Raw genomic sequence first — 25,279 nt, forward strand, 5'->3', positions numbered from 1 at the left:
CTTTCTTCTAAAAGCAGTAGGACTTAGAATGTTGTATAAATCACACGACTTTGGTTCCCCAATTATCTATCAGTGAAATAATAATTCCTCACTTTGTGAAGGTCTTGAGACTATAATATGTTAAAGCTTATTAGTTAAATAAAGAATGAAGTCTAATAAGACCACTAATGAAAGTAATCGCTGTGAAGGTAATCAGTTAAGTGTGACCCCTCTTTATGTCTTGAAGGTAAGTTACAGTCATTGTGCATGTTCTTATATATGCAAGGTGTTCACTGATGGGCTGTGCTGGGAAGTTAAAGTGCTTAAAGTTCTACTTAACTTGGTTTTGCTTTTACTTGCACAGGCAAATGCATCTCTGTTAAATGGTCTGTTTGTCTCAGCCTCTTTCCCTGATTCACTAGTGATAAGAATATGGGGTTATTTAAGAAAAACATTTCCAGTGTAAAAAGGTCCTGTGCATTTCTGTTGGCATCTGCTTTGCTGTGGGGACAAGGAGTGAAGTGCTGAGGAGGAAATAGCTAGAAGGCAGCTATTGGACTTAAGTGATTAATTTGTCTCCGTTCTGCCCTTTTCCTTGTACCTGTTTTGTTCTATATGTAATAGTTTGTAAAGTAATTAGTTGCCGTTCAATACTGACTTTGTTTTTGGTGGAATGCTAAGTCATTAGTCTTTCTTAAATGCTAGAGTTCTGAAATACACATTGTCTAGGCTACCGATGTAAGTTATTTTATGTAGGTTTGTACGTCAGAGTGAATTTAAAATTATTTAAACAACACTTTGAGTTCAGTTTCTTTTTTTGTACTTATGGCCATGTCCTATAGTGGTTACTATTGGTTATGGTTCTCCTTTTTGGGGAGATAACAAATGTAAAAAAGTTGCTTGTCAGCACTAGAATATAAATTATTTGTTTCTATTGCAGTGGAATTGCTGGATGAACCAGATTCAGGGAAGGGAACAGCAATGGTCCCTGAGTACGTTGAAATGTTTCCTTCCTTTCACGGTAGGAGAAGGGGTGGGATACACTTGCTAGGGGGGCCACCACCTACATTTAGTATAATAAAGATGTTCAGACTTAACCGTGCCAAGTTTGAATTTCTCTGCTCTGAAGAGGTGAACAAGGTGGTGAGTGGAAGACCTCCACTGTGTAAACGGTTCTTTCAAGCTGTTACTTACAATTTCTCTCTTTTTTCTTTTTTCTTTTTTTTTTTTCTTCTTCCCACGAATATTCCTAGATAGAAAAATTTGCTTCGTTTGTTTCCTTGCCAGCTTGTAGTTTCAGGGAGGATTTCCCATAAGCATTTCTTCTGTGGTGGAACAGTTCCAGGACAATTAGCCTTCCAGGGAGGGCTAGGTTTATACAGATGCACTCAGAACATATATAAATGTGGCTTTGGGAAGCTGGTAAAAGTATGTTTAAAACGCCTGCAGACCCAGCTCCTAGATAGCTTTGCTTTGAGTCTTTTCACAAGGCCACATTTAAATAGTTTAAGAGAAGTAGGAATGAAGTGGTGTCTGCTGAATAACTTAAAAGCACGTAGAATTGTGATTAGCAGCACTCTTGCTGCTGTCTTGTCTTCTTTCTCCCTGTTAAGTAAGCCTGTGTGCACACATACTTTAATATGCTCACTTCAGTAGCAGATTCCTGTGTTAATCCTTTAAATATGCAATTTTAGATTCTTCAGCTACATCTAAAGGCTAATCATAAAGTTTTTACACTTTATTCTGTTGACAGAGATGTACATGATTGGAGCTCTATAATCATAATGGGATGTTTTTATATCAATATAAGGAAATTTATACTAGTAAGTCATATTTCCCAGTGAAGTATTCTTGACCTGAGACTGTCGTGTCACAGAAACTAAACATTTTATGTGTGATGTCTTTAAGTCTGGTGAATGTTTGCTCACTCCCTTTTTTTTTTGTTCCTGACATGCCACCACTTTATATGATTTAATAGCTTCCATTTGATTACAGTAAAGTTTCAGTGGATATAACTGTTTTACATATTGGTGAACTTGTTAAATCACCCTTCAATTACAGTAACTAACTAATGGATCAAATAGTATTCATTCAGTGTAAAGACTTACAGATATTTAAATTGCGTGGTTCTTGGGCTTCATTCTTTGTATTTTGAACTCTCTTTCCTTGAAACTATGGCTGACCTTTGCAGTGAACATCTGTTTCACCTTTTGCTTTCAGAATAAATGTGAAACTTTAACTGAAATAAAGGCACTTTTGTACAAAATAAGCTTATTTTTGGGTAGTTTCAAGATCTTCTTTAAGAGACATGAACACTGGATTAGGAAATTGCTTCACATGCAGCAGTTAATTGTCTGGGCACGGGTAGATGGCACTGGATGAAATAATTTTCTTTATTGAAATGTCCATGCTGGTGGAATGTGTTATGTTTTGACTTCTGTGCTATGTATGGTTGCCTTGCTTGTGCAGGGGCACTTCAGCTGTGAAAGGGAACAAACACGCAGATGCGGGACCAGCATATTGTGGCCCATGGAGTTCTCCTTGCGATTCCCTAGAAAGCCAGCTCAGAGCCTCAAATAGCTTGAAATACTCCCTCTCAGGTAATGTTGATATTAGTCAAGCAATGTAGTTAGTTTTTGTCAGACAACATCTTTCCCAGAGGCTGTGATCTCTTGGTTTGCCTATATCAGGACACGTTGTATTCTGAAAGAGCAACGATCACAGAAAAATAGGTACAGAGCTCATTATCTGCAGACGTGCTCTTTGCCTGCAGAAAGGTCATGACATCAGAAGGAAACTCATCTACTTTCCAGAATGTTTGTCCTGTACCTGTCATCACCTGTAAAAGTGGCTGAGCAGCACGACTGATCTTTTGGCGAAATCAAAGTGCTTCTGCCAGTGAGCATTCGTCTCTGGTGATTGTTTTAATCTTATACTTGTTTGTGAAATATATGTGGCGTGATAGATATTGCAAAGCTTGATAAGACGCTTGCCCTTTGGTTCTGTGCTGGCTGTCACGTGCTTGCAGTGATTTGGTTGTGGTTCCTGCTGTATACGTGTATCACAAAATGTGATCGGCTCATTCTGTTCTCGTAGAGCCGTGACAAGAGTGCAAGACCTGTGTAGGCTAAAGGAATGTTAACTGCATTTACCTGGGTAGTGGGAGAGAAAATGAGCAAGGGCTGATGTGATCTGGGAGAGCCTTTAAACACTTGTTCTTATGATCTTTCAACTGACTATTATTTTAGAGTTTAGAAGATTGTCCTTGTGTTGTCACGGATGCACATTATTAACATTTGCATCTTACCTAAAGAGAAGGGAGAAAGAACCCTTCTTTACATGTTCATTAGACATTGTTAAGGAGGTGTTAAAAAATATTAAAATCTGGCTTAAATTCTCTTTGCTCCCTTGATCCCTTAGCTATCCATGTTCTGTGGTGTCACTGTCTGTTAGTTTTGTCTTTGTTACAATCTTTGTCCTTCCCTGGAAAATTCACTGGGAATTAGGGTGCTTTTTTTTTTTTAATGGGTGTAATTTTTAAAGTGGAAGCCTTTTTGCTTCCTTTAAGCATCGTAATGACAAAAAGTAACGCTACAACTCACTTCTAAACAGCCTGGTTTTCTGTCAAAAACCAGAATTTTGGCTCACGCTCTAGACTGTACACATCTGAATCAGATCATTCAGTAATCTCTTTGGGTGTGTTCAGGAAGCAGAGAGGGAAGAACTGAACAGCTAAACCAGAAAAGTAGAGTGGTTATAGAACTATCACATACCTTGTGCAAAGTTTATTCAAGTAGAGGAAGTGCCTAATGATTATTCTTTAATTTCCTTTTAGAGAAGAAGGAGGAAGAGAACGTGGAGTACACAGTTATTAATTGTTTCCAGAAGTTTGGCCCAGCAGTAAGTACTGATGAAAAAGTTCTTACACAGCGTATATGACTTTCTAAGCCTGTTCCATCCTAATTGTCAGTAGATCCCCTAGGTGGCAGGATTGTGAGCACTGCTTCATGACATCTTATACTGGAAATCACTTTTGCAGACTGTAGTGAAACTCGAGTCATAGGTTGTAACTGGCTTTTTTAAGTCAAGTAGCATCTCTGGTGGCATCAAGGTATGTTTAAAGTGTGTGTATGTGCAGGGAGAGTGCAATGCATGTGAGTTTGCAATGGGTGGGTGTGAATTTGCATCAGTGTGTGTTGGTTGCTGTTTGCGTACTCTGTGTCACCAGTAACTGAGGTGAAGGGTCAGTATTACTATTTAGTGAACAATTATTTTTTTAGGAAGGGAACAACCTGAGGTTTTGTTGGCATTTGGAGAGGGAATCGATTGTGTTGGTTTTGTAGGTGTTTGGAACTCTAGACATGCCTAGACCTTTTTCTCTTAAATCATGTGTAATAACATAAGGAGACTTGGTAGAAAGGCTTTGTTTCAGAAGTTGGAGCCAATGATAGATTTATTATTAGATTGAATAGTATTTTTAAAATCCTGAATTAGACTAGCAATACTGTAGGCCCTCCATGTCATTTTATCTTGCAGTAACATCAGTTGGGATTTGGGCTGTTATAATGTTAGTCTATTGCACATGCAGAGGAAAAGCTCTTCCCCACAGGAAGAGATTTCCCTGCTTACAACGGAATCTTAACTGTTGATTGAAAGAGAAGCTGGCTTTATTTCTGTTTATGCCTTCTACTCTTGTATTGCATGTGTACTACAGGTTGCTGTATGTTAATTGGCTGAAAAATTTTCATGTCTGTGAGAGTAATGCGTTTTTCTTTTATATCTTAGAAAATGAGTTCTCCTTTTTATCTGAAAGGAACGCCTTCCTTATGTGATTTTAAGCAAGTTCCTAAAACCTCCGTAGGATAATTTCTTATGAGGGGATCAGGGAAGTCTATATTCTTTAGTTATCCATAATCTCTGCTAAATCTGTCATTGATGTTTCTAGTTGTGGAATTTCCAGCTGTCTGTCTGTAACTGGACTGATACTGTGTCTGTTTATCTTGGATCACTACATATCTGAGATTCATTGTGGTTTTGATCTGTATTTACCTTTTAAAATATGGATCATGACCATAAAAATTGCAGTTTACTATTTGTCCCTCTGTCATTCTCTGGCACTATCTGTTTTATCCCTATTTTTTTCATTAGGTGCTGTACCTGAAGCAGCAGTGTGTTATAAGTGTAGCAGGAGAAGGTGTTAATTTGTGTCGTTATGGAAAACTGTCATGGCTTGAGGTAAGAGACAGATATTTCCCAAAATGTGCCATTAAACAAAGGCATAACTGAGAAACGTTTGGGGATTAGCCTGTGTTTAAGACTTACTTGCGTAACTGTTTTGGTAAGGGGTATAATGTTCTTCAAGACAGATCAGGTATTTCATAAAGGACCTGTTACGGAAAGAATTATGCTATTATAAGGCAATATAATAATTACTTTTAACTTGTATGTAATATATACATTTGTATATAACAGTGTACCGTATTTGGTTTGCCATCTTTATATACTTGTATCAGGTAGAGGTATTACACTAGTACAGCTGTTAGCTTTTGAAAAACCGCTAGACCTAATCACAATGCCAATATAATTGAAGGAGTGAAATCCATCTGAAGATGATACAGTATTGTAATTAGCTGTGATATTATCAGCATCTGAAAAGGAAGGAACAGAAAGGAGAACAGCTTAATGTGTTAGCTCAAAATCATCTTAGTTTATTCTTAAATAGGTTTAAAAGTGAGTGTGTTTATCCAAAGCAAAAACTTGTGTGGCAGCTCATGCATCAAACTTAACTCATTTATGCAGAAGTGTCCACAAAATGTTTGCTTTGGTATACCTAAATTGCTTTCAAATAACATCTTTTGTTAAACCATTATGAACTTGAACATAGGCAAAACCTAAATTTTATATCCTGTTTGAAATGGTAGGATGGAAAATTATGTCCTTTATTTCTTTGGTAGTGGCCTTTGACAAGGAAAGGAATGTCATGGGCACAAGGATTTTGTTGAAGTGGTTCTTTAAAAATATCACCATAATAGGTGTAAGAAGTACCATGCATAGGGTTGCTCTTGATGTGTCTTAAAATGCTGTATTTAACTGTATATAGTAGACTGTTGGGTCATTCTTTCTAATTATTTTGAGAGTCTCTGAGCATCTCTCAAAAAACAAGACTTGTTCATGAATTAGCATTAAGGAAACTAAACCTGCTCTCCCCAACATAAGCATGTACATAGGAGATTATGGCTTGTGGGCAACAGTGCACACTCTCCTACTGTCAAATCCTTTGTTCTTCTGTCCCTCACTCATTTTCTCTGCCATTTGTTGTAGATAGCAACAAAGAGCCGTATTTTTCTATTTGATATTTTCTTTCTGGGACCTCAGGCTTTCAAAAATGGATTACAAATGGTGCTGGAAGATAAAAACATCTTGAAGGTAAGGGTAGAGACTGTGTGAGGACATTTGTGGTGGCAGAGGTCGTATATATATATAATGATGTAGTTGCACCAAAAAGTCACAGTTGGACACAAATTTGTCTGACAGCTCTTTCTTGCTTCAGGTCATGCATGACTGCCGCTGGATCTCAGACTGCCTCTTTCACCAGTACGGTGTCCTTCTCTTCAATGTCTTTGATACACAGGTACCCTTCAAATATTGTGGTTGGGAATAAAAGTTTCAACAAGAAACGCTTCAGCCTTGTTCAGGGCATTGTCTCAGAGAAGGTTTAACATTACTAGAATGTGACAGTTGCTGAACCACATAAATGTAGTATTTATGTTCTATCTAAAAAGAACGAGCAGGCAAGGCTGATAATGTTATTTAGAGTCTTGTGTAGACCCATTTCAAAAGGTAGTTAATATCTAATATTAGCAGCAACTTTAATGTGTTGTTTTGGTTTTTTCTTAAGATATATTAACTGGTATTGATCAAACTTGGCACAACCTGAGTCTCCTGTGACTTAAACAGAAGCCAGGTCAGCTTGTGCTTTACATTCTTTGTTATTCTTTCAGGCAGATTAAGGCTACAGGTATCCAGCCCTGGGAAGCACCTGCTAATAAAACAGTGGTGGATGTGAGGGAACAGGCCAGGTTACCAGGTTGCTGGTGCTGGCCCCGGTAGTTGTGGTAATTAATGTGTGACTAACAGGAGAATTAGAGCCTTTCAAGAGAGAAGAAAATAACACAGTGGCTATGATCTTTCATAATGGGCATGGATATGTTATGCATAATTATGTATGACTTGTCATTGCCTTTATACTGATTTTTCATGTCATAGATATGACTGCCTATAGTAACTCTTCAAAGCCCTAATCTGGGCTATGTGGTAAGCTTTATACAGCAGAGGTTTCTCTCAGTCCCTTTCTGATGTTAGTTTGGCCCTTTGCCCCTAAAAATTATGTTATTCCATTACAGGTCAAATAGCAGTGTCAGTGTTAAATCTTGACTGCATGAAAAAGATAGGGGTGAAAATTCCCACCAGTGCTCCCAAACGTACTGGCTAGGACATGTAACTGTTAAAGTGGAAATAGCTAACCAGAACTATCCACCCTAGTGTCTAAGGTACACAGAATTGCACTCATTGTTCTGTTGTCTTGGTATGAGCTGATGTGTGTGCTTTTCTTGCACTGGTAGATCTGCAGGGTTAGATTCAATTACTCTGATTCGTTGGCCTGAATCCTACTCCTAATGTAAGTAAGCTAGTGAAGTCTGATTTTGGCTACCTTGCAGTATGCCCCTGATATTGTGGAATTAAGCTGTCGTGTCTTCTACTTCGTACTACTGGAGCAAGTAACTGGGAGATACCTCTGAGCAAACTCTCATAGGTGCTTTTTGTGAAGCACTTTTTAGAGACAGCTTCCCAGTGTTGTTAAAATTGCAACCGGCCGTACGCACAAGTAAGACTGCTTAAAAAACACAGCAATGGAATGAAGAACTCTGGTTTAGGTGGCATCCTGCCTGCATAATTTGAAAAGTATTCCTTATCCCTGTTTTTGGCCAGTTGCTGCAACTGTTTATTCCTTGCAATAAGTAACCTAATATAATGAACACAACACACAGAGAACGGCAGTGAAAGGTTTCCGATGTTCACTGGCTGTTACTCCATTTATGTTCTTATAGCACTTAAGCATCACCTGTTGAAGTAACTTCTAATGATAGCATCTGTGGAAGTCTGATACTGCTATTTCACCTTTGACTGCCTTGGGTGTAGTGGAGGGGGTATCCCTGTTGGGCTATAGCAACCTGCAAATTCCTGCTGACTGTAAAATGTTGCTGGTTGCATATCTGTGTCCTACCAGAAGAAATAATACAATTCTTCCTAGAGGTGTGTGCTGAAAGAATAAAGAAAATCTGACAGCCTGAGACTTTCCATAAGACAGAGGTCCATGCAAGGTTTAATCATAAAACGTTACGATTAATCAACATTTAATCATATATTCTTTGATTAAACAATTATTGTCTGGTTGTTGTTGTCATCTGGTTCCACAGGTAAATGCACACACTCGTTAGCATGTCGTAGTTTTTCTGCCCTTCAGTTCAAACCTTAGCATGCAATGACTTTGGACAAAGATTTTCACAGTGAAAGCTAAGCCATTGTTTTCATTGTGGGCAAGTTTGTTCATTCAGGTTAGATGTCTTATGAATATTGATTGCAAAGATTCTTTCATTTTTGTCTTTTCTCTCCTTCTTTCCAAAGCACTGAAAGTCTTTACTAGAAACTCTCACTAACCTTCTAGATGAATGGAATATATTTCTGTAGGTTTGAACATCATCTTTGTCTTGACTTTGAGTAAAAGGAACTGATTGCTTGAGAAGATCTTTTCTGGGGTAATTCTTCTGTGTTTGGCCACTGAGGGTGAAAAGCCAGAGAAGGTTTTAGTGATCAGAAGTACAATACAAAGGGGGCTGTTCGGTAATGAGTGATGGAAAATTCCTCTTTATCTGTATTGTGCATACAATCCAATGAAGGTCAGCTTCACCTGGGTCTTCTCCATTTTCTTGTCTTCAGTGGACTCATCAGTTTGAATTGTTGCAGTTCCTTTCTCCAGGTATGTTTCCTGCTACTTTTCAGCTGGTGGTTGTAGACTTCTTTGGACTGCAGCAGTGTACTCAGCCTAGCAAAAATATAGGCAGTCCTAGATTCTCTGTCCTACCACAGAGCATAGGAGGTCTGACATAATTTATTTCCTTAGTTCAAGATTGCTTGTTCTACTTGTGGTACTTCAATGTTTTGCATTTTCTTCGTAATACCTTCATATGATCTTTTATTCCTTGGGAATTCAGTAAATGGATTGGCTTAGCACTTTCTTCTGGTAGGCTTAGCAAATACATTGCCTCTCTCCCAGAGAAGGCAGCAGTTAGCTATTTACCTGATGCCTTAGAGGCAGCTTTAGTCATTAATAAATCATACCAACTTGCTTGCCTTTGCTATTGGACAGGAAGAGGTGTTTGGGTTTTTTTTTCAAAGACTTTATAGATAAGTTAGGAATGGGGGTTTGGTCTTGAAATTTACCCTCACTGTAAGAGTCCAGAAGAAGTTAGTTACAATTCTGTGGTCACCATTGCTGGTGCTGCCACGCACTATGTGGACTGGTCTCTATGTGGACTGGTTTCGATAGCACAGAACAGCTGGGATAGCGGCTTCAGCTGTAACCCTTGCAATAAAACTGGGCTGGCCTGTAAGCTCATGGTTTTGTTGGCAGGATTGTGTATACTTGTGTTGAGTGGCTCAAGATCTCTTAGTAAGGAGAAAAGGGCTATGAGAGGTCAGTGGGGATTTCGGGGGACCACAGTGGGAATCTGGGCTTTTGAGTAGGAGAGGAAATCTGAAGGGTATGTTCTTCTAATGACAGACAGCTCAGTCTCAGATTTTGAGTGTGGATTCAGACTTCTTATTTTTTCCTCCCCATTCCCCTGGTGAGTGTACTTTCTTCCAGGCTTCCCTTTGACCATTGTCACCTCTCTGCACCTGCTGCAATAGTCCCACTCGTCTTTGTGTTCCTTGGTTAGGGACAAGTCAGAGCTGTTCCCGCTCTTGCTGCAGAAGGGCAAAAGGGATGAAACCAGGATGAAAAACAAGCAAACACCATGCCATGCAGTCATTGCTGCAGGCTGTTGTCTGCGTCCATTCTGGCTCTGTATGCTGTCAAAGATGACTCTTACTGGCAAAAGATTTTTTGACAACTTAAATATTCTTTCATGTTTTCCTTACATTGCATCACTATTTCAGGTTTTAGATAAAAGGCAAAATTGTAAGTATTCCAGGGGAGGATCACTGTATGTTTACTCTCTTCTGATACTGCTCCTTACTGCCTGCTGTTTGGAGATGAGTACAGGGCTAGAAAAAGCCTTAGGTTAATACAACATATAACTTATATAAGTCATTCTTGTAACTTAATTCACCCTTTTGTGTAACTTAACAGCTTTAAGGAATCGGATTACTAGGTCTGCAACTGCATGCAGTCAAAATGAGGATTAACTGGTTTGTAGTGTACTTTACCTCTAATATGCATCCCCACTGTCAAACCTCCACATTCTTTGCCTTGTGTTAACGGATGCTGGTCATGGCGTATCGATCCTTTCCATCACAGGTTGCTGATGCTCTGCAGTTCTCAATGGCAACAGGTGGCTTCCTTCCGCACCGTGTCTGCACGTTACAGGAGTGTTTGATGCAGCATTTGAAGATACCTTCCAAATGGGATGCCATCATGAAGTACAGGCAGCAGATGGCTTCAGTGAGTGATTCAGTGAGGCACTTTCTGGAGACTCAGTTGTGAGCTGTACTTTGCCCATATTGAGATATTTCTGTCATGTTTTTTTAAGAGCAATGGCACTATGCAGTGGTCAAACTGCCGTAGTTAAAGACATGTTGTAACACTGACTTGGGAGACAGATGCAAGCTTTAGTTGGCATCAGTGCTTATGCTGGTATTTCCCAATAGCTTATTTGAAATCAAGGTTTTGAAGAACCACAAAGCTTGTACAATAGAAGATTTATATATAAAACTTGGTTAAAAAGTGTTCTGGATATCTTGATATACTTGACTAATTCTGAAACCTAGTTCCAACAGAACAAGTTGATTAAAATGAATCCTGAGTCAAGTAGTGAAAGAGGAAACTTTTATTGCCAGCACTATTAGAATGAAGAAATGAGAGTAGCAATTTTTTTTCTTGCTTGTGCACTTCAGTAGCATTTTCCAAATCATTATTCTGTATTGCCCTTGTTTTTGTTAATCTTTCAGAGGAGGACAAGCAGGGAAAACGTAATAGGCCAGGAGCTCATAAGATTTGGGAAACATAACCTTGATAAATAGAATAGAACAGACTATTTCAGTTAGAAGGGACCTACAATGGTCATCTAGTCCAACTGCCAGACCAAGTCAGGGCTGACCAAGTTAAAGCACATTGTTAAGGGCATTGTCCAAATGCCTCTTAAACACTGATAGGCTTGGGGCATCAACCACCTCTCTAGGAAGCCTGTTCCAGTGTTTGACCACCTTCTCAGTCAAGAAATGCTTCCTAATGTCCAGTCTAAACCTCCCCTGATGCAGCTTTGAACCATTCTCACACATCCTATCACTGGATACCAGAGAGAAGAGCTCAGCACCTTCCTCTCCTCTTCCCCTCCTCAGGCAGCTGTAGAGAGCAGTGAGGTCACCCCTCAGCCTCTGTTTCTTCAAACTGGACAAGTCCTAAGTCCTCGTGGGACAAGCTGCTCCTCATAGGACATTCCTTCCAGCCCTATCACCAGCTATGTTGCCCTCCTCTGGATGCATTCAAGGACCTTCACATCCTTAAATAGCAGGGCCCAGAACTGCACAGTGTAAGCCACTCTGCAGTGGCAGTTTTGCTCAGGGTATGATGGTCATGCTGCTTAACTGGGGCTTATTTTCATGTTCTTCTGGTTCCAGTTGTGATGGCTGAAGATGTTAGTTGCTATCCTCAGCTGCTTCCCCAGCTCCCTTGATGGGAGGGTTTTTCCCCTTTAGATCTTTCAGCTCAGCTCTTAAGAATCAAACCTAGTTTCAGAGTTTTCCATCATTAAATGATGGAATAGGTGCGTGTTGGGTTCTGGTTTGTTTCTTTTTTTAAAGAAGTAATCCCTCCTCCCAAACTCCTCCTTCTCTAACATCTGCAGGCTTGCACACAAATGGCCTTAGTAGCTGCAAGCATTCAGTAGCAGTGAAAATTGAGATCAGCATCAGGAGATATATGTTGTAAACTGCAGAATAATGTGATGAAAAGCTTTGTTATAATTTTGGCTACTTAAATAACTGTTTTCATTTGCATTGGAATACACAGGAGAATCCTGACATATGGTTCTTGAGACCGTTTCCAGCTTCTCTGCTTAAAGCATTTGCTCTGAAGGCTATGTACCTTCTGCTGCTCCACTCATCTCTAATGGATAACTTGATGTCTGACCTAAAAGCTGTCGTACATGATTATTTAAATGCTTATAGGACTGGGTCTGGAGATCACCTTGGGAGCACAAAGGTAGGTATGTCTTTGGTTGTTTCTCTGGTTAGTGATTCGATCTAAGGCTCTGATGGATAAAGTCTGGAGGACCTAGCTACAGTAGCTTCTTTTTCTGCAACTCTTCACACTACTTTATGCCACATGCTTTGTTTCCTGTGTGCAGCAGCAGAAGTGATGGTGTCTGTATCTACCTAGCTGCATTTCATGTTAGTCCCTTAGCACAAGTCCACCTCGAGTTAGTACTGTGGATGGTGAGCTGCAGCTGTTAAGACATGAGCACAAGCACGTGTGCCTCCTGTTCACTCTTATCTGAGACTTAGAACCTCTGGGCTCAATAGGGGTGGTGTATGTGTGAGGGCATGAAGAGGGACAGGCAGTTGCGAAGCGTTGGTACCTGGTGCTGCCAGAGTTGCTTTGTTTTGGTAAGAGCATTTAGTCCCCAAATTTTGTTCTATTTTTCTCCTATTCTGTCATCTTTACCGCTGAGCTGTTTTGCATATACTGGCTGTCTCTGAGAAGTAATGTCTCTTGTTGGCCAAAGATTTTTATTTCTGTAAAAGAATCTCTGGGTTATCTTACCTTTCTAATTTGTTCTCACCTGTGTTGTCAAAAAAAAAAAAAAAAACAAAACCAAACAAGTCAAGTAACACTTTTCATCTTTGGTTACATAGAACTGGTAGTATTGCCTGCCCAGATATCCTGTAATGGTGCTTGTATGGTGGCTACTTCTGTAATTGCTTTTTAATTTTTAAATTAGATTTTTTGGAAATTAGATTTTTTGGTTAAGGAGCTCGACTTCCTGCTCTAGTGGAAAGAACAGGTCTAATGGAAGTATTGGTGTGGTCTTTTTCTGTCTTCTCAATGAACTAATCTTAGGAGGGCTTACAATAACTCTGTAAGATGCTGCTGGTATTAAATTCAGGTGAAAAGTAAATAGTCAAACATCCTCATTCATCACAAAGACACTGAACTAACATTATTAAATCCTGTTACCATATCATTTTTGCAGCTGTCTTGAAGTATTTATTAGGAAAAGAGAATGCAGGTCTATCTTCACGGAAGAAATTGTCTTTTTCTTAGCCCTGGTTTAACAAAGCACTCAAGCACAGACTTGAATCCTTTGGAAATTACTTAAGGGCTCAGAGCAGTAAATCCCATTATTGAGGATTTAAGAGGAGATTAGTTTAGATAACCACAAGAGGTCATAGTTGCTTCACAGATGGAAGAGGAGAGGTCATATCTGAAAACCTTTTCTTTTTAGAGAACTGCCAAAAAGAAGGCAGCTGTTCATAATTCCTGGAAAAAAAAGAGCTTGACATGTGAGTTTCCAATGTGAAATGCATGCAAAAGTAGGCATGACCCAAGGGAAAAGAATACTCCGTTGAAGTGAAAAGAGTACAAATTCTGTTTTGCATTGGGCTATTTGGTTGTAGGGTTTTTTTAAAGTGGTACTCCGGTTGCTGAAGCCAGTGCTTTTGTAAATACATTTATTCCATAAGATTCTATAAGATTAATCTGATCCTGAGCATTTCAAATGGCATTTTGAAGATCTAGTTAATATCACATCTGATAATGATACTTCTTGCAGTTGCTTTAGAAATGTTGTAGTATGGATAGTAAAAGTAGCCTTTTTCACCATCATTTCACTGTTAATAATTTTCTGTTGTTTCTGTATCTTGCGAGATCACACAAATGGAATGTTTCATCTACTTTATTTAAAATCTGATTGTAATACATATTTGAACTACAAATATGGAGTTTGGTTTAGTTAAGCTGGTCCGTTACTTCAGTTTCTTCACCAAGTAAACAAAGTTAACTTTAAGGGACTCTTTTGCAAGTTGATGAGCTGAATCTGTTTTAAGAAAAAAAAAAAAAACCAGCAAAAAAACCCATAACCCAACCTTTGTTTGTACAACTTCTAGGTTTTCTGGCTAGGTCGGTGTTAATTCCCTGAATCAAAAAGCCTTTATTCAGATCTGATTCTCAGAATGGAGTAATAGTCAAGATACTTACACATTCCAGATATTCCCTTATTTATTCTAGTGCTTTTTCATGGATATTTGGAAGTGAAGTTTATCCATTGCTAAGGTCCATGTTATGCTTTCTGTGCACTTTGTAGAGCTACAGTTGAAAGTTACCTGGAAAATGCTTTTACTGTATTATTTTAGTTTTTACACTGACCAGTTACAATTTACACTTGTGCTCCACCTTGGACCCTTGGTGAACAGCAGTCTGGTCCAATGAGCTTGACTTCCTCTTGGAGCGGACTCTAGCGTTGCTGTTGTTGGAGACTCTATGCTTGATGACTCTCTTCTCCAGACATGATCTGGTGCAGTTCCAACACTACTTCATCAGAAGTAATGGATCTCCTTGGATTCTGAAGTAAATAACCATGCCAGGGAAACATTTTGGAAACCTGAAATGTGTTATCTACTATGCTCTCTCCAAGTTGGAGAACTGGAAGAGAGACCTCTGTTGCTGAAGCAGGACTGCAAGCAAAGCCAAAGACAGTAAGTGCTCCAGGGCTATAAAGATATCTTGCACTACTTCAGCTTCTAAATTGGAAGGTGGACATAATTCCTGAGTGAACAGGAATGATCTGTGCTACATCAGGCCTTTACTTGAAAGTTACCTGAAAGCCACTAGAAGAGAGTCGCCGAGTTACCACAGCCTCTTTGACTTACAGGCACTTGGAGAAGATGACCAGATCTGGAGGCTGACTAACTTCTATCACTCCAGTTAATGGAGACTCTTCTGGGCCCTTCTCTGTTCTGTTTTAGTTCTTGGCTCGTGCTCTCTAAAAAAGAACCACCAGGTCTTCAGCTTTTTGACAAAGGTAAAGCTAGTTATGTTGGCATGCCGTCTGTTGTGCCTATGGGCTACAAAGGTGTTTGAGTACAGTTGTACCTGACTAGCGCAGTGAACAGAGACATGATTCCCTGGCCTGCTCTTATTTCCTCTGATCTTATTGAGTGACATCGTGTCACAGAAGAATGCTTTTTTTGTTTCCTTCTCCCATTTCCCCAAACTTATGATGCTCCCATGGAAACTATACTTGCAAAACACAGATACAGACACAGTTTCAATCACGAGGTTTCATCAAAAATTAAGTACTGAAGCTGGATGGAATACATAGCCACATTCCTTCCCATCTCCAGCTGTCACATGTTGAATCTCAGCAGCTGGATCAGGATTCAAAACATTGAACTTCAGCTTGGACTGGCATGGTAGCATCCTCCTAATGCTTCCTGGGTCACCGCCACATCCAGAAGTTTATAATTCTAACAGCTTTTGTGTGTAATAACAGTATCAGGATATACTTAGTGAAAAAGATGCTTCGGCTTTCCAGTCTCAGGTTGCCTGTGAATTGAATAATGCTGAGTAATGACCAATAATGGTGAATAATAACTACTGGGGCAGTTCTTACTTTCTCCTCTTGTTGAATCAGGGGGTTCAGTCTCTAGGAACAGATCTGGACCAGACCCTGTTTTTTCTGCTTTTGTAAATAGCAGCAAGAAAACATGAATATGCATGATGGTGGAGTAAAAGACAAGCATGTTCATGTGCCTTTATGGATCACTGCATCCACTGAGAGTTGAGGAAAGGCAAGTGTGAATAAGGCTGATGAATGTAATTTTCACCCCCTATCCATGGGCTCTGTATTCCCAGTCTCTGCAGTCAGTTTTCCACATGCATTTTTTGTTCCTCAGTGAGAAGCTTTTCTATGCTCTAACACACCCCTTTAGTGGCAGAACACACGCATCACTTTCTCGCTAAATGCACAGCTCCTACTAGAGTCAGATGATCCCTGTGGCCTTCAGTATGTTCCAGAATGCTTGACTTCAGACTTATGCATAATTGCATACCTGTGTCTAAGTTTGCCGTGTTTCTTGAATGTGAATGACTGCTGGGGGTTTTGTTCTGATGGAGCTTATTTCAAAAGAAGCTTGTACTTTCCCTTTACTTAAGACAAGTTTTCATAAATAATTTGATGGGAACAAAGTCCTAGGTTGTCAGAGGCCACAGATAAGCTCGTAGAAATGGAGATTAATGACAGTTTATTGCTTTCACAGCAATAAACTGGTAAGAGCAGAGGAAACAGCAGTTCTATATTTTATGCAAATAGCATGTTTGAGTCTGACTTGGATGTCATAATTCTCATGAGAAACTGCAGCAGTCACTGGTGGTAGTCCTAGTTTCACCTGAGGTTCCAGCCATCTTTTCTTCCCCTTGATCTTTCAGATGTTTTGCCGGAAATTGCAAAGAAACAGAGTCCTTGTGATCTGCCAATGGGCAGCCCTTCCAGCAAGACTTCCACCTTGCCTCCGGACAGGCAAACACATTCGTTTGTCATTTGATAGTTGTTTCAGCAGTAACAAAACGTGTAATGAGGAGCTGGCCTATGAGGTGGTACAGCAGGTGGGAGACATGCTGTGAAAGTGGCATGATGCAACTCCATGGATTAGAGCTTCCTTCAGGAAAGGGTTGTGGAAAACATGGATATCATGCATCCTAGCAGTTGCTAGCAACAGTGAAGTATTGCCAGTGGTCCACAGCAGTCAAAAATGATAATGCAACACCCTTTTGATGTAGTACTGGGAGAAGAGAATGAAGCGGGAAATGGAGCAAAAAAGAAAAAATAAAGGAAATATTAAAAAAAAAAAAGGAAATAAAAAGAAAGGCATCTCATTGATCCTGACAGTTTTGGAAATGTATGTTGACACTTTCTGTGGCGCCTTGTGTCATTACCTGCAAGCAGTAGTTGAGTCTTATGAATAGTGGACCCTCCCTCCTAAGCAATTGACTTTTTACCCACAAACCAGGTGCAAAATGGTAACCTCTGACCCAGCACTTCATTATCAAAACCCTCAGCTTCCCTCTTCAGCATCTTTCTCAAACTGATGATCTTCCTTATTGCTGAGGGGGAGAACTTAACAAGAACTTCCCACCCTGAAGGTCTCTGCAGTTTTCTGCATTTTCAGCATAACTCTCTGCAAGGAGTAATTGTTCTTCCTGTGGATGCAGACATCAAGTAAAATGGGCTTCTGTGCCTCTGCAGCTCTGTCACTAGGAAACTGCTGGTAAAGGAGCTATATGTCCTACATTTCTAACTCTTCTTGTAGATACATATTGTGTGTTGTTAGGTACTTGGAAATGCAGCTGCATTCTCGTATTTCGGACTTAGATTCAAAGAAGCAAATGCAGCCTGGGAGCCCATCAGTGTAATGAAGAAAACGTTCTCCTAGAAGTGCAGTGTTTTCTTGTTTAAGTGGTGACAGTTCACAAGCAGAGCTCTGGTACCACAGGGGAGTCGCACGCTCCTGTGCTGCAGAGTTGATTTCCCAGTGCACTTAAGGTAAAGCTGCAGCAGTTAAGGTGCGATGCAGTATATAATACCAGATAACATGTTCATGACATGTGGTGGCATCAGCTCTGTCCTCTGTCTAAATATAATTGCGTGCCAGAAGTTTTCCTAATTGGCAGGTGAGTTGGGACTGCACACAATGCATACTAATCATTATGAGCATACAGCCTGAATTTTTGTGCAAGTTGGCTTTAGGTGGTTTAGAGCGTGGATTCCCTCTCACTGTAGGATACTGTAGCAGTTAGGAAGCTGGCTGTAAATTATTCTGGTTAAACAGAACTGAAGGTGCAGTGTTTTCAAGTAAGCGCTTGCTTTGCTTTTTTCTGTAATCCTGTCTGAACTATTTAACCTTCCTCCGGATCTCTGCAAACTTCTAGACATGGGTTTTGTGAGGCATGGCTTCTTTTTACAAAAGCCACAGTAACTCTTTTCCAGCGCATCACGTCTATATAGGCACTCATTCTGTTCTTAGTGTTTCTAACAGTATGCTCATACAGACATCGGACTTGACAGCATGTTGGTTCCCATATCTTTCCTGGGGCCTTCTTTAAACATTTCCCATCTTCCAATCTGTGGGTATCAAGGCAGGTTTTAAGCAAGATACTGTAGTTACTAGTTCAGCCCTTTCATCTTTCACTGTTTAGGAATTTCAGGTGAAATCCATCTTGCTGTCTGTATTTCAAGTAGTGGTATTAAATATATATGGGACAATCTGAAACAGATTCTGGGTACATAACGAATGTTTTTGGTATGGGAATCTCCACGCTTTTTTTTCCATGCTGAATGTAGAAGAGAAAAAATGTTGTGTTTTTTATTATGCTGCTTTTGTATTCTGATCATCACTTGGTCCTGCAGCATGGTTGACATGTTGTCCTCCTCTCATGTTTAAAGATTTTTTTTTTTTATTAGTTCTGTTATAATTTTGTTAAATATTAATAGACTTATTATGGCCTGCCCTTTGTTTTTTTCTGTAACTTCATCCTTACCATTTTCTTCACTTGGATGTGGCTTTGCTTTCCTGAAGGATGCTTGATAGTCTCCATTCCCCTCAGCTGTAGTCCTGTGGTTTCCTTTCACTCTTTCTGTGATCTTTTTGCTGTTAGGTAATGTTTATTCTATGCTGCTTGTGTGTTGTCTTGAAGTTGTCTCCATGCTACCTGCTAGGATTGAATTTGCTTGTCTGCCTCTTACTATTTCTTATCAAGCTTCCTTATTTGTGTAATTCCCCTTTCTACAGCTGAACACAACTGTGGATTTTTTTGTTGTTGTTATTCCCACAAAGATGGTGAGCTTTGCAGGCCTTGTTAAGGAGCAGCTCCTTGAATGTAATACATTGACCAGTGTCCCATGCACTGCTCAGGACCAAATCAATGAGTGTATCTCTTTTCACATACTCCCTAAGCAGCTGTTCCATTGATTTGTTAACTATGTTGGCTTTTCCCCCCCATAAGGTGTTTTTTTGGTTCTTTTCTACCCATAGGATAGATAGAATACATGGTTTCAAATGAAAAGCCAGGAAAGCTGTCTTTGCAGTGGCTCCTACAAGCAAACATGAACTGGTTATGCCTCTTTTGGGGGTTTTCAACAACTTTATAGTGCAAAAGGTTTCTCAGGAGACATCTAAATCCCATATGTGAAGTATTACTTAATCTTGAAGGTCCTCATAATAAAGTAGTAAACAATAAATGCAAGTCTAGTATTTTTCCCTTTGGGTTGCCTTTAAAAGAAAGGGAGGAGTGGAGTGGAGAGATTTAGAAGTGGAGAGACTTTTTTCACCTGAGGCATTGTTTGTCTAAGCAGGTAGTTAATAGTTCCACAGATCTAATGAGAGATGATTGTTCTGTTCCATTGGATAATTACAGAGGGAGCTCTTATCTGGTACTAGCAAAAGTAGAGCATGTGTATGCATATGTATTGATTTGATTTCTTTTCTGTTTTTTTTTCTTTTTTTCCTTATCAGCCCACTTGCATGGAGCTGCCGGAGGAGCTGCGTCAGCTGACAAACATACAGAAGCTGCGAAGGGAGAAAGCAATAAAAGACTATAGAATGAATGAGGATGGGCTTTTGATCAGACCAGCCATGGAATTAAAAGAGAGAAACGATCCACAGAAGGATGGAAACTACAGAGATGACAGGGATTGCTTTCCCACAGATAAAGCAGTGTTTCAAATTACATCCTTCTACAATGAGGACGTACATGGTCAAGAAAATCAAAATCAAGGACCTTAAACCAGCCTCAGATGACCAAATCTAATTTCTGATACAGGTGACTTGATGAGCTTAGACTGGGTATTTGAAGACATTCACATGAAAAAAGGGGCTATTCCCCCTGCAGAAGTGTCAAACAAAAGCTCCTTTATTTACAATGACAGGTAAACCCATTGTTAAATGCAAATAGCGATGGCCTTTTCTTCAAAGGAAATTCCTTCTGTATCTGACTGTTCTTCTCAAAGTCTATTTTTGAGATCCATTTCTTTCAAGAGCTATTTTTGATTTTAAAACAAGTGAATTTTATTTTTCTTACATTATTATCAGACCAATGTCTTAAATTGTATTTTGGTTCTTTTGTTACCTGCTGCAGATATGTAAAACTCATCCAATCCAGATACGTAAGCAGGGGAGTTCATAAGATGCCTGTTCATTGAGATTAGAAAGGGTTTGCTTGGAAAAATAAAAAAACCCCAACCTTCTGGGCAACCCGTGTGGGCTTGGTTTATATACAGATAAGTCTCTTGGCATAGCTATACAAGTCTGATAGGAGAGTGAAAAAGATCACACCATAACGAACCGCTACGCTGGCAAGAACAGCAAAGAGGTGTACGAATGAAAAGGACTTTTCTGCCAAGTCAGAGTTATTTTAGGCTGAGAAAAGAAGCTCCCTGCTGAAAGCTGCACGCCACCATTGTTTGTCAGCACTGCTGTATCAAACTCGTGTAGATAAGGCTGGAACATGAATGTGGTGTGTATACAGACAAGTGTGTATAAACCAGGGGGGGTAAAGTTAAATTAGTTTAAAAGATGTCTAGTATTCCCACACAAGCAAAATAAGATGTAAAGGCAAACCCAGTTTATTTCCAGTATACTTGCTTTGGATGGTATACACAAAAAGTAAAGCTCCTCCAACTGATAGCACTCGTCTGCCACATGACAAAATTAATGCAGGCCATGCTTGAGTCTTGGAACATGTTTTTTGGCACATCACTATATTTGACTTGCAAGCATAGGACTGTTGAAAATTCTTTGCTTTTGAAATTCTGTATACACACCCATGTATGTATTTAAATGCTTAAAAAAATACAGCATGTTTTGCCATTCTAATGCTTCAGACAGGGTGGGGAACACTTTATTCAAGTGTAAGGAAGGTTTTGTTCTCAGGGTTGTGCCTGTGAGTATCTGTGAATGCTGATGAACAACATGAAATAGGGGAGAATGAAGAGGTAACAGTCACTGTTCCTGCCAGGCACTGCCGTCGTACCGATACCTGTTGGAGCTGTTTAGCTTTGGATGTACATTGGTGTGACTAAATGCTTAGGATGTATCCGTGTGCATTTCTTTTAAATACTGTTAGGGGAAATGTGTGTTGGTTTGGGGGTTTATTGTTTGTTTGTTTGGGGTTTTTTCTCTCTGCAAAGAGGACTAGCATTTAAATAGGTCTTCTCTATATAGTTTCCTTGAAACTATAGATAGGACTTGCTCACTTCTGTTGAGTGGCAGAAAAAAATGGAAGAAAAACTTCCAAGGTTTGCTCTTCGTCTTCACATTTTCTACGTTGTTTTGTTTGAAACCCTTAACAGTATTCTATAATCAAACTGTATAGTGCCTGTGTCTCAGTTCACTTTAGAAAAAATAAAAAAAAGGTTTGAAACAAGTTTATCTTACAACTTTTTATTTGGAAATTGAGCCTGTGTTTCACTTGGTCTGACAAGAACTGCTGGCAGTGGACTAGACCCCTGCCTTGCACTGGAGCTCACGTCAGTCGCTGGGAGCAAGGTTCTCCCACGCAGTGAGGACTTACCACAAATCGGTGAGGTACGATGTGGAAGACAAAGCATCTCCTGAGCCAGAGACAGCCCAAGATTGCATTTCCACGACTCAAATCCAGTCCTATCAAGTAGAGAGAAAGAGAAAATGGCGGTACGAGAATGGAAGGAGGGAGAGAAGAGGAAGCAGCATGTGAAGGCATCAAGTCTGGGATGTGAAGAGTGATCTAGGATGTCTCTGCGCAGGATACAAACTAACTGCCCCGGTTCCAGTTCCCGGTGCCTCGACGCTCTCCTCAGTCACGGCGGCGGCCGGGCCGGGCGGGAAGGGAGCTGCCAGGGGGCCGGGAGCGCAGCAAACCTGCGCTCCGGGCCCCCTAGCAGCCCCCTTCCCGCCCAGCGCAGCCCAGCCTAGCCGCCAAGAGGGCGCTGGTCGCCCTACATCCCCGGGGCTCTGCCCGCCATCTTCCCCTCACCGCCCCGCCGCCCTTCCGGCGTGCTCAAGGGCGAGCGCGCGTCGCTTCCTGTCCCCACCCGCCTACCCCGCGCCGGTTATCGCGAGAGGTGGCCCCGCCTCACGCGAGACTGGCTGGCTCACCCGGCCGCTTCGGCCGAGTCCCTTCGGCAATTTCCGTCAGCGCCAGGCTCGACCAATCGGCCGCGGGAGCGCATCGATGGGAACGGGCCCCCCACGGGCTTCCCGCGGGGACGACGCCCGCCGTGTGGGCTCCCGGGGCCGTGAGGCGGCAGCGGCGACGGCGGAGGGGCGGCGGGGATCAGATGCCGGGCCGGGTTGGCGGGGGGGTATGCGGGGCTCGATTGTTCAGGCCTGGCCATGGCGCCTCTCCTCCCCCCCGCCATGGCTCCCCGTGTCCCTGCTCCTCTCCTCTCAGTGAGCGAAAGTGGCCGCCGCCGCCGTCCCAGCGCCCGCAACCGCCGCCTCCTCCTCAGCAGCAGCGCGGGCGCCATCTTGGCGAGGCAGGAGTCGAGAGGGCCCCGCGGCAGGAGACAGGCAGCGGCAACCCCGGCAGGGCGCAGCGAAGAGGCCGGTTGGAGCGAGCGGGGGAGCGAGCCCGGGAGACACCCCCAGCCCCCCGCCGCCGCCGCCGGCCCCGCTCCCCAGGTGAGCCACCGCGCCGACCGAGCAAGGGCACGCCGAGACGGGACTACCAGGGGCGGTAGCGGGGCCCGGCCTGGGCAGGCCGCGGGTTCGCACCCCCACCCCCCACCACCCCGCTAAAGCGGCGGCTGTAGCAGCCGGGCCTCTTCTTAAAGGGACAGGCCCCTTCCCCGCCCTGCCCGCCGGATGCGCCCCGATATACCGGCGCAAGGAGCCGCCCCTCCCCCCGTCGGCAGCCGAGGGGCCGCCGGGCCCCCGCCGCGCGCGCGGGAGGGGGGAACCGGAGCCGGGGGGGGGAGGGGAATGAGGAGCCCGCGGCGGCGGACCGGGGGGGGGGGTGGTGGGGCGGGGGCGCCGCCGTGCACCTGCGGGCGCACGTGCGCGCGGGTGGGCGGTGGCGCGTGCGCGGGGCGGGGGCGCGCGGTGAGGTGACGGGCGGCCGGGCTGGGCCGGAGCTGCCTGACGGGGAGCGCGGCCGACGCGTTGGGGGTGACGGGACCCCCCACCCCCCTCCCCGGGTGGATGGGCAGCAGCCGCCACACCGGCTGCAACCCGGAGCGGGGCCTTCGGCCCGTGACCGCCCCCGACCACCGAGGGGAGGGCGGCCTGTGGGCGGCGGGGCGCTGCCAGCGGCCCCGTGCGCGGACCGGCCGCATGATGCAATGCGGCCGGCTGCGCGTGGGGACTTCAGCTCGGTGCGAGCTGCGGGCCGGGCTTGTAAGGGGCCCTGTCCCGACGGCCGCCGGCGTCTGAGGGAAGGTGCTGGGTGCCAGCTCGGTGTCGTCGTTGATGGGAAGCGCCCCACTAGGTGTACATGTTACGGGCACTAAAAAATACCTCTTTGAAGCTGAGATACAAAGTCTAATCCCGTTTCACTGCAAACACCTGTGCTAATGCCATTTCTGCTGTGATTAGTAATATTTAGCATCGTACATTCTTTTTCTTGCCCTGTTGCTGATCTTGTGTGGCAAGTTTCCCTCTTAGCAGTGTCGTAGGTGACAATAATTGGTTCCTTTAGGTTATTTTCTTCTTTGCATGTAGAATGTGGTGCAAGCAGAGTTCCTTTTTTTACAGTGAAGTGCCTTTATGTGCGCTATTAGAATTTTAAGTTTTCTCTCATACGAGCAAATGGATTTGTGCAGCGCATTTGATACGCCTGTATGTGACCCAACACTGATGTTTTTTTTAATTTACATGAATCAGAAATGATGTATTTGTGTTTTCATTCTTTTAATGTGTACGTATAAGAGTACATCATGACATCTAGAGGTCGGTAAGATAGTGAGGGAAAAATACAAGAAATAGGACTGTAGCTTGAACCTTTTCCCAATGTTTAAGGATATTCCCTGTAATTCACTTCCAGTCCATCTCTCATACATATATTGTTCAAGTCGCTTAAAATACTGCCTTGCATTTCCTGACTGTTTAAATGATCAAGTTTTGTTCCATTGGGGTATAATGTAATAAGCTGTAAATTTTGTAATAAGCATGCTATTTGACAAGCTAAATTACATGCTAGGGATTGATTTAGATGGCAAGAAGAAAACGCCGTCTAAAGCTTAGAGCTTTCTTGGACACAGTTCCCTTTTTGTGGGCTGGGGTGGAGGGAGTAAAAAGCAAAAAAAAAAACCAAAACTTCCATGCAGTTTGTATTTTGTGTGCACAGAGAGAGGAGGAGTGAAGCAATGGCAACGTGTGAGGGGAACAGCTGGTGCTGTTATGTAGTGCAGAGAATATGGATTCATCGTCAGAGGTCTCCATAAATACCGTTGACTACCCTTTTGGGACAAGACTTACTCTGATTGAACAATTAAATGGGTTTGTTTTTCTGCTAGTCATTTTTCTGTCAATTTAAACATGGAAGCAGAGCTGTGATATGCCAAGTTACATGCATAAGTGCTTCTGATAAAATTTTTGTAGAGCTGTATAGCTGCTCCTTTTCTTTTTTTTTTTTTTTTTTTAATAATAAATTAGGCCCTATCTGTGATTGTCATTTTGGCAATTAGAAAATTGAGAGTTTGTGCCCCACTGGCTCTTCTCTGTATTTAAAAGCAATTAAATGTGGAAGAGAGATCAGCGAAATGCTGTCTCATTCCTTGGGAAACAACATAAAACCTTAATATACAAGCAAAACAGCAAAGTAAAGTACTGTATATAGGACGCTATCTGGTTTTAACTAGACTTCATTACTCAGAAAAGCAATTAAAATGGCTCCTTTTTAATTTCAAACTGAAATGGTGTGAACTCACACTTCAGTTGTATGCGCGTGTCTTTTATTCATTCAGCTTGAGCTTAGAGGAGACGGAGGGCTTTGGGTTCACATGAAATATCCTCCTACCTGTTTATTTTTAAAGCAATAATCTCTTACGTA

At 42.0% G+C, this 25,279-nt stretch overlaps 3 protein-coding genes across 5 annotated transcripts in view; 2 read left to right on the forward strand and 1 right to left on the reverse strand.

Annotated features, from left to right (window-relative positions):
• Positions 1–21,656, forward strand: part of EXD1 (exonuclease 3'-5' domain containing 1) — a 22,652-nt gene extending 996 nt beyond the window's left edge. The window contains exons 3-11 of one of the 2 annotated variants that reach the window (XM_054197606.1): positions 920–971; positions 2,449–2,579; positions 3,815–3,879; positions 5,128–5,214; positions 6,301–6,405; positions 6,530–6,610; positions 10,559–10,702; positions 12,269–12,460; positions 19,768–21,656. In XM_054197606.1, coding sequence (XP_054053581.1) covers positions 920–971; positions 2,449–2,579; positions 3,815–3,879; positions 5,128–5,214; positions 6,301–6,405; positions 6,530–6,610; positions 10,559–10,702; positions 12,269–12,460; positions 19,768–20,037 — 1,127 coding nt within the window. In that variant the 3' untranslated portion in view covers positions 20,038–21,656. The remainder of the gene's footprint in view (positions 1–919; positions 972–2,448; positions 2,580–3,814; positions 3,880–5,127; positions 5,215–6,300; positions 6,406–6,529; positions 6,611–10,558; positions 10,703–12,268; positions 12,461–19,767) is intronic. The other variant, XM_054197607.1, reaches the window with a different exon arrangement.
• A 21-nt stretch (positions 21,657–21,677) lies between these two features.
• On the reverse strand, positions 21,678–22,757 carry LOC128908072 (synaptojanin-1-like). The gene is made up of 2 exons (XM_054197613.1): positions 22,387–22,757; positions 21,678–21,912 (listed from the first exon to the last, which is right to left on the reverse strand). The coding sequence occupies exons 1-2, from the start codon at positions 22,755–22,757 to the stop codon at positions 21,684–21,686; spliced, it is 600 nt and encodes a 199-aa protein (XP_054053588.1). The 3' UTR covers positions 21,678–21,683.
• A 15-nt stretch (positions 22,758–22,772) lies between these two features.
• Positions 22,773–25,279, forward strand: part of INO80 (INO80 complex ATPase subunit) — a 69,333-nt gene continuing 66,826 nt past the window's right edge. Inside the window, exon 1 of one of the 2 annotated variants that reach the window (XM_054197601.1) lies at positions 22,773–22,911. The gene's annotated coding sequence lies outside the window, so the exon portion shown is untranslated. The remainder of the gene's footprint in view (positions 22,912–25,279) is intronic. The other variant, XM_054197603.1, reaches the window with a different exon arrangement.

This window comes from Rissa tridactyla, chromosome 4 (genome assembly GCF_028500815.1).
Source record: "Rissa tridactyla isolate bRisTri1 chromosome 4, bRisTri1.patW.cur.20221130, whole genome shotgun sequence".
NCBI lineage: Eukaryota > Metazoa > Chordata > Aves > Charadriiformes > Laridae > Rissa > Rissa tridactyla.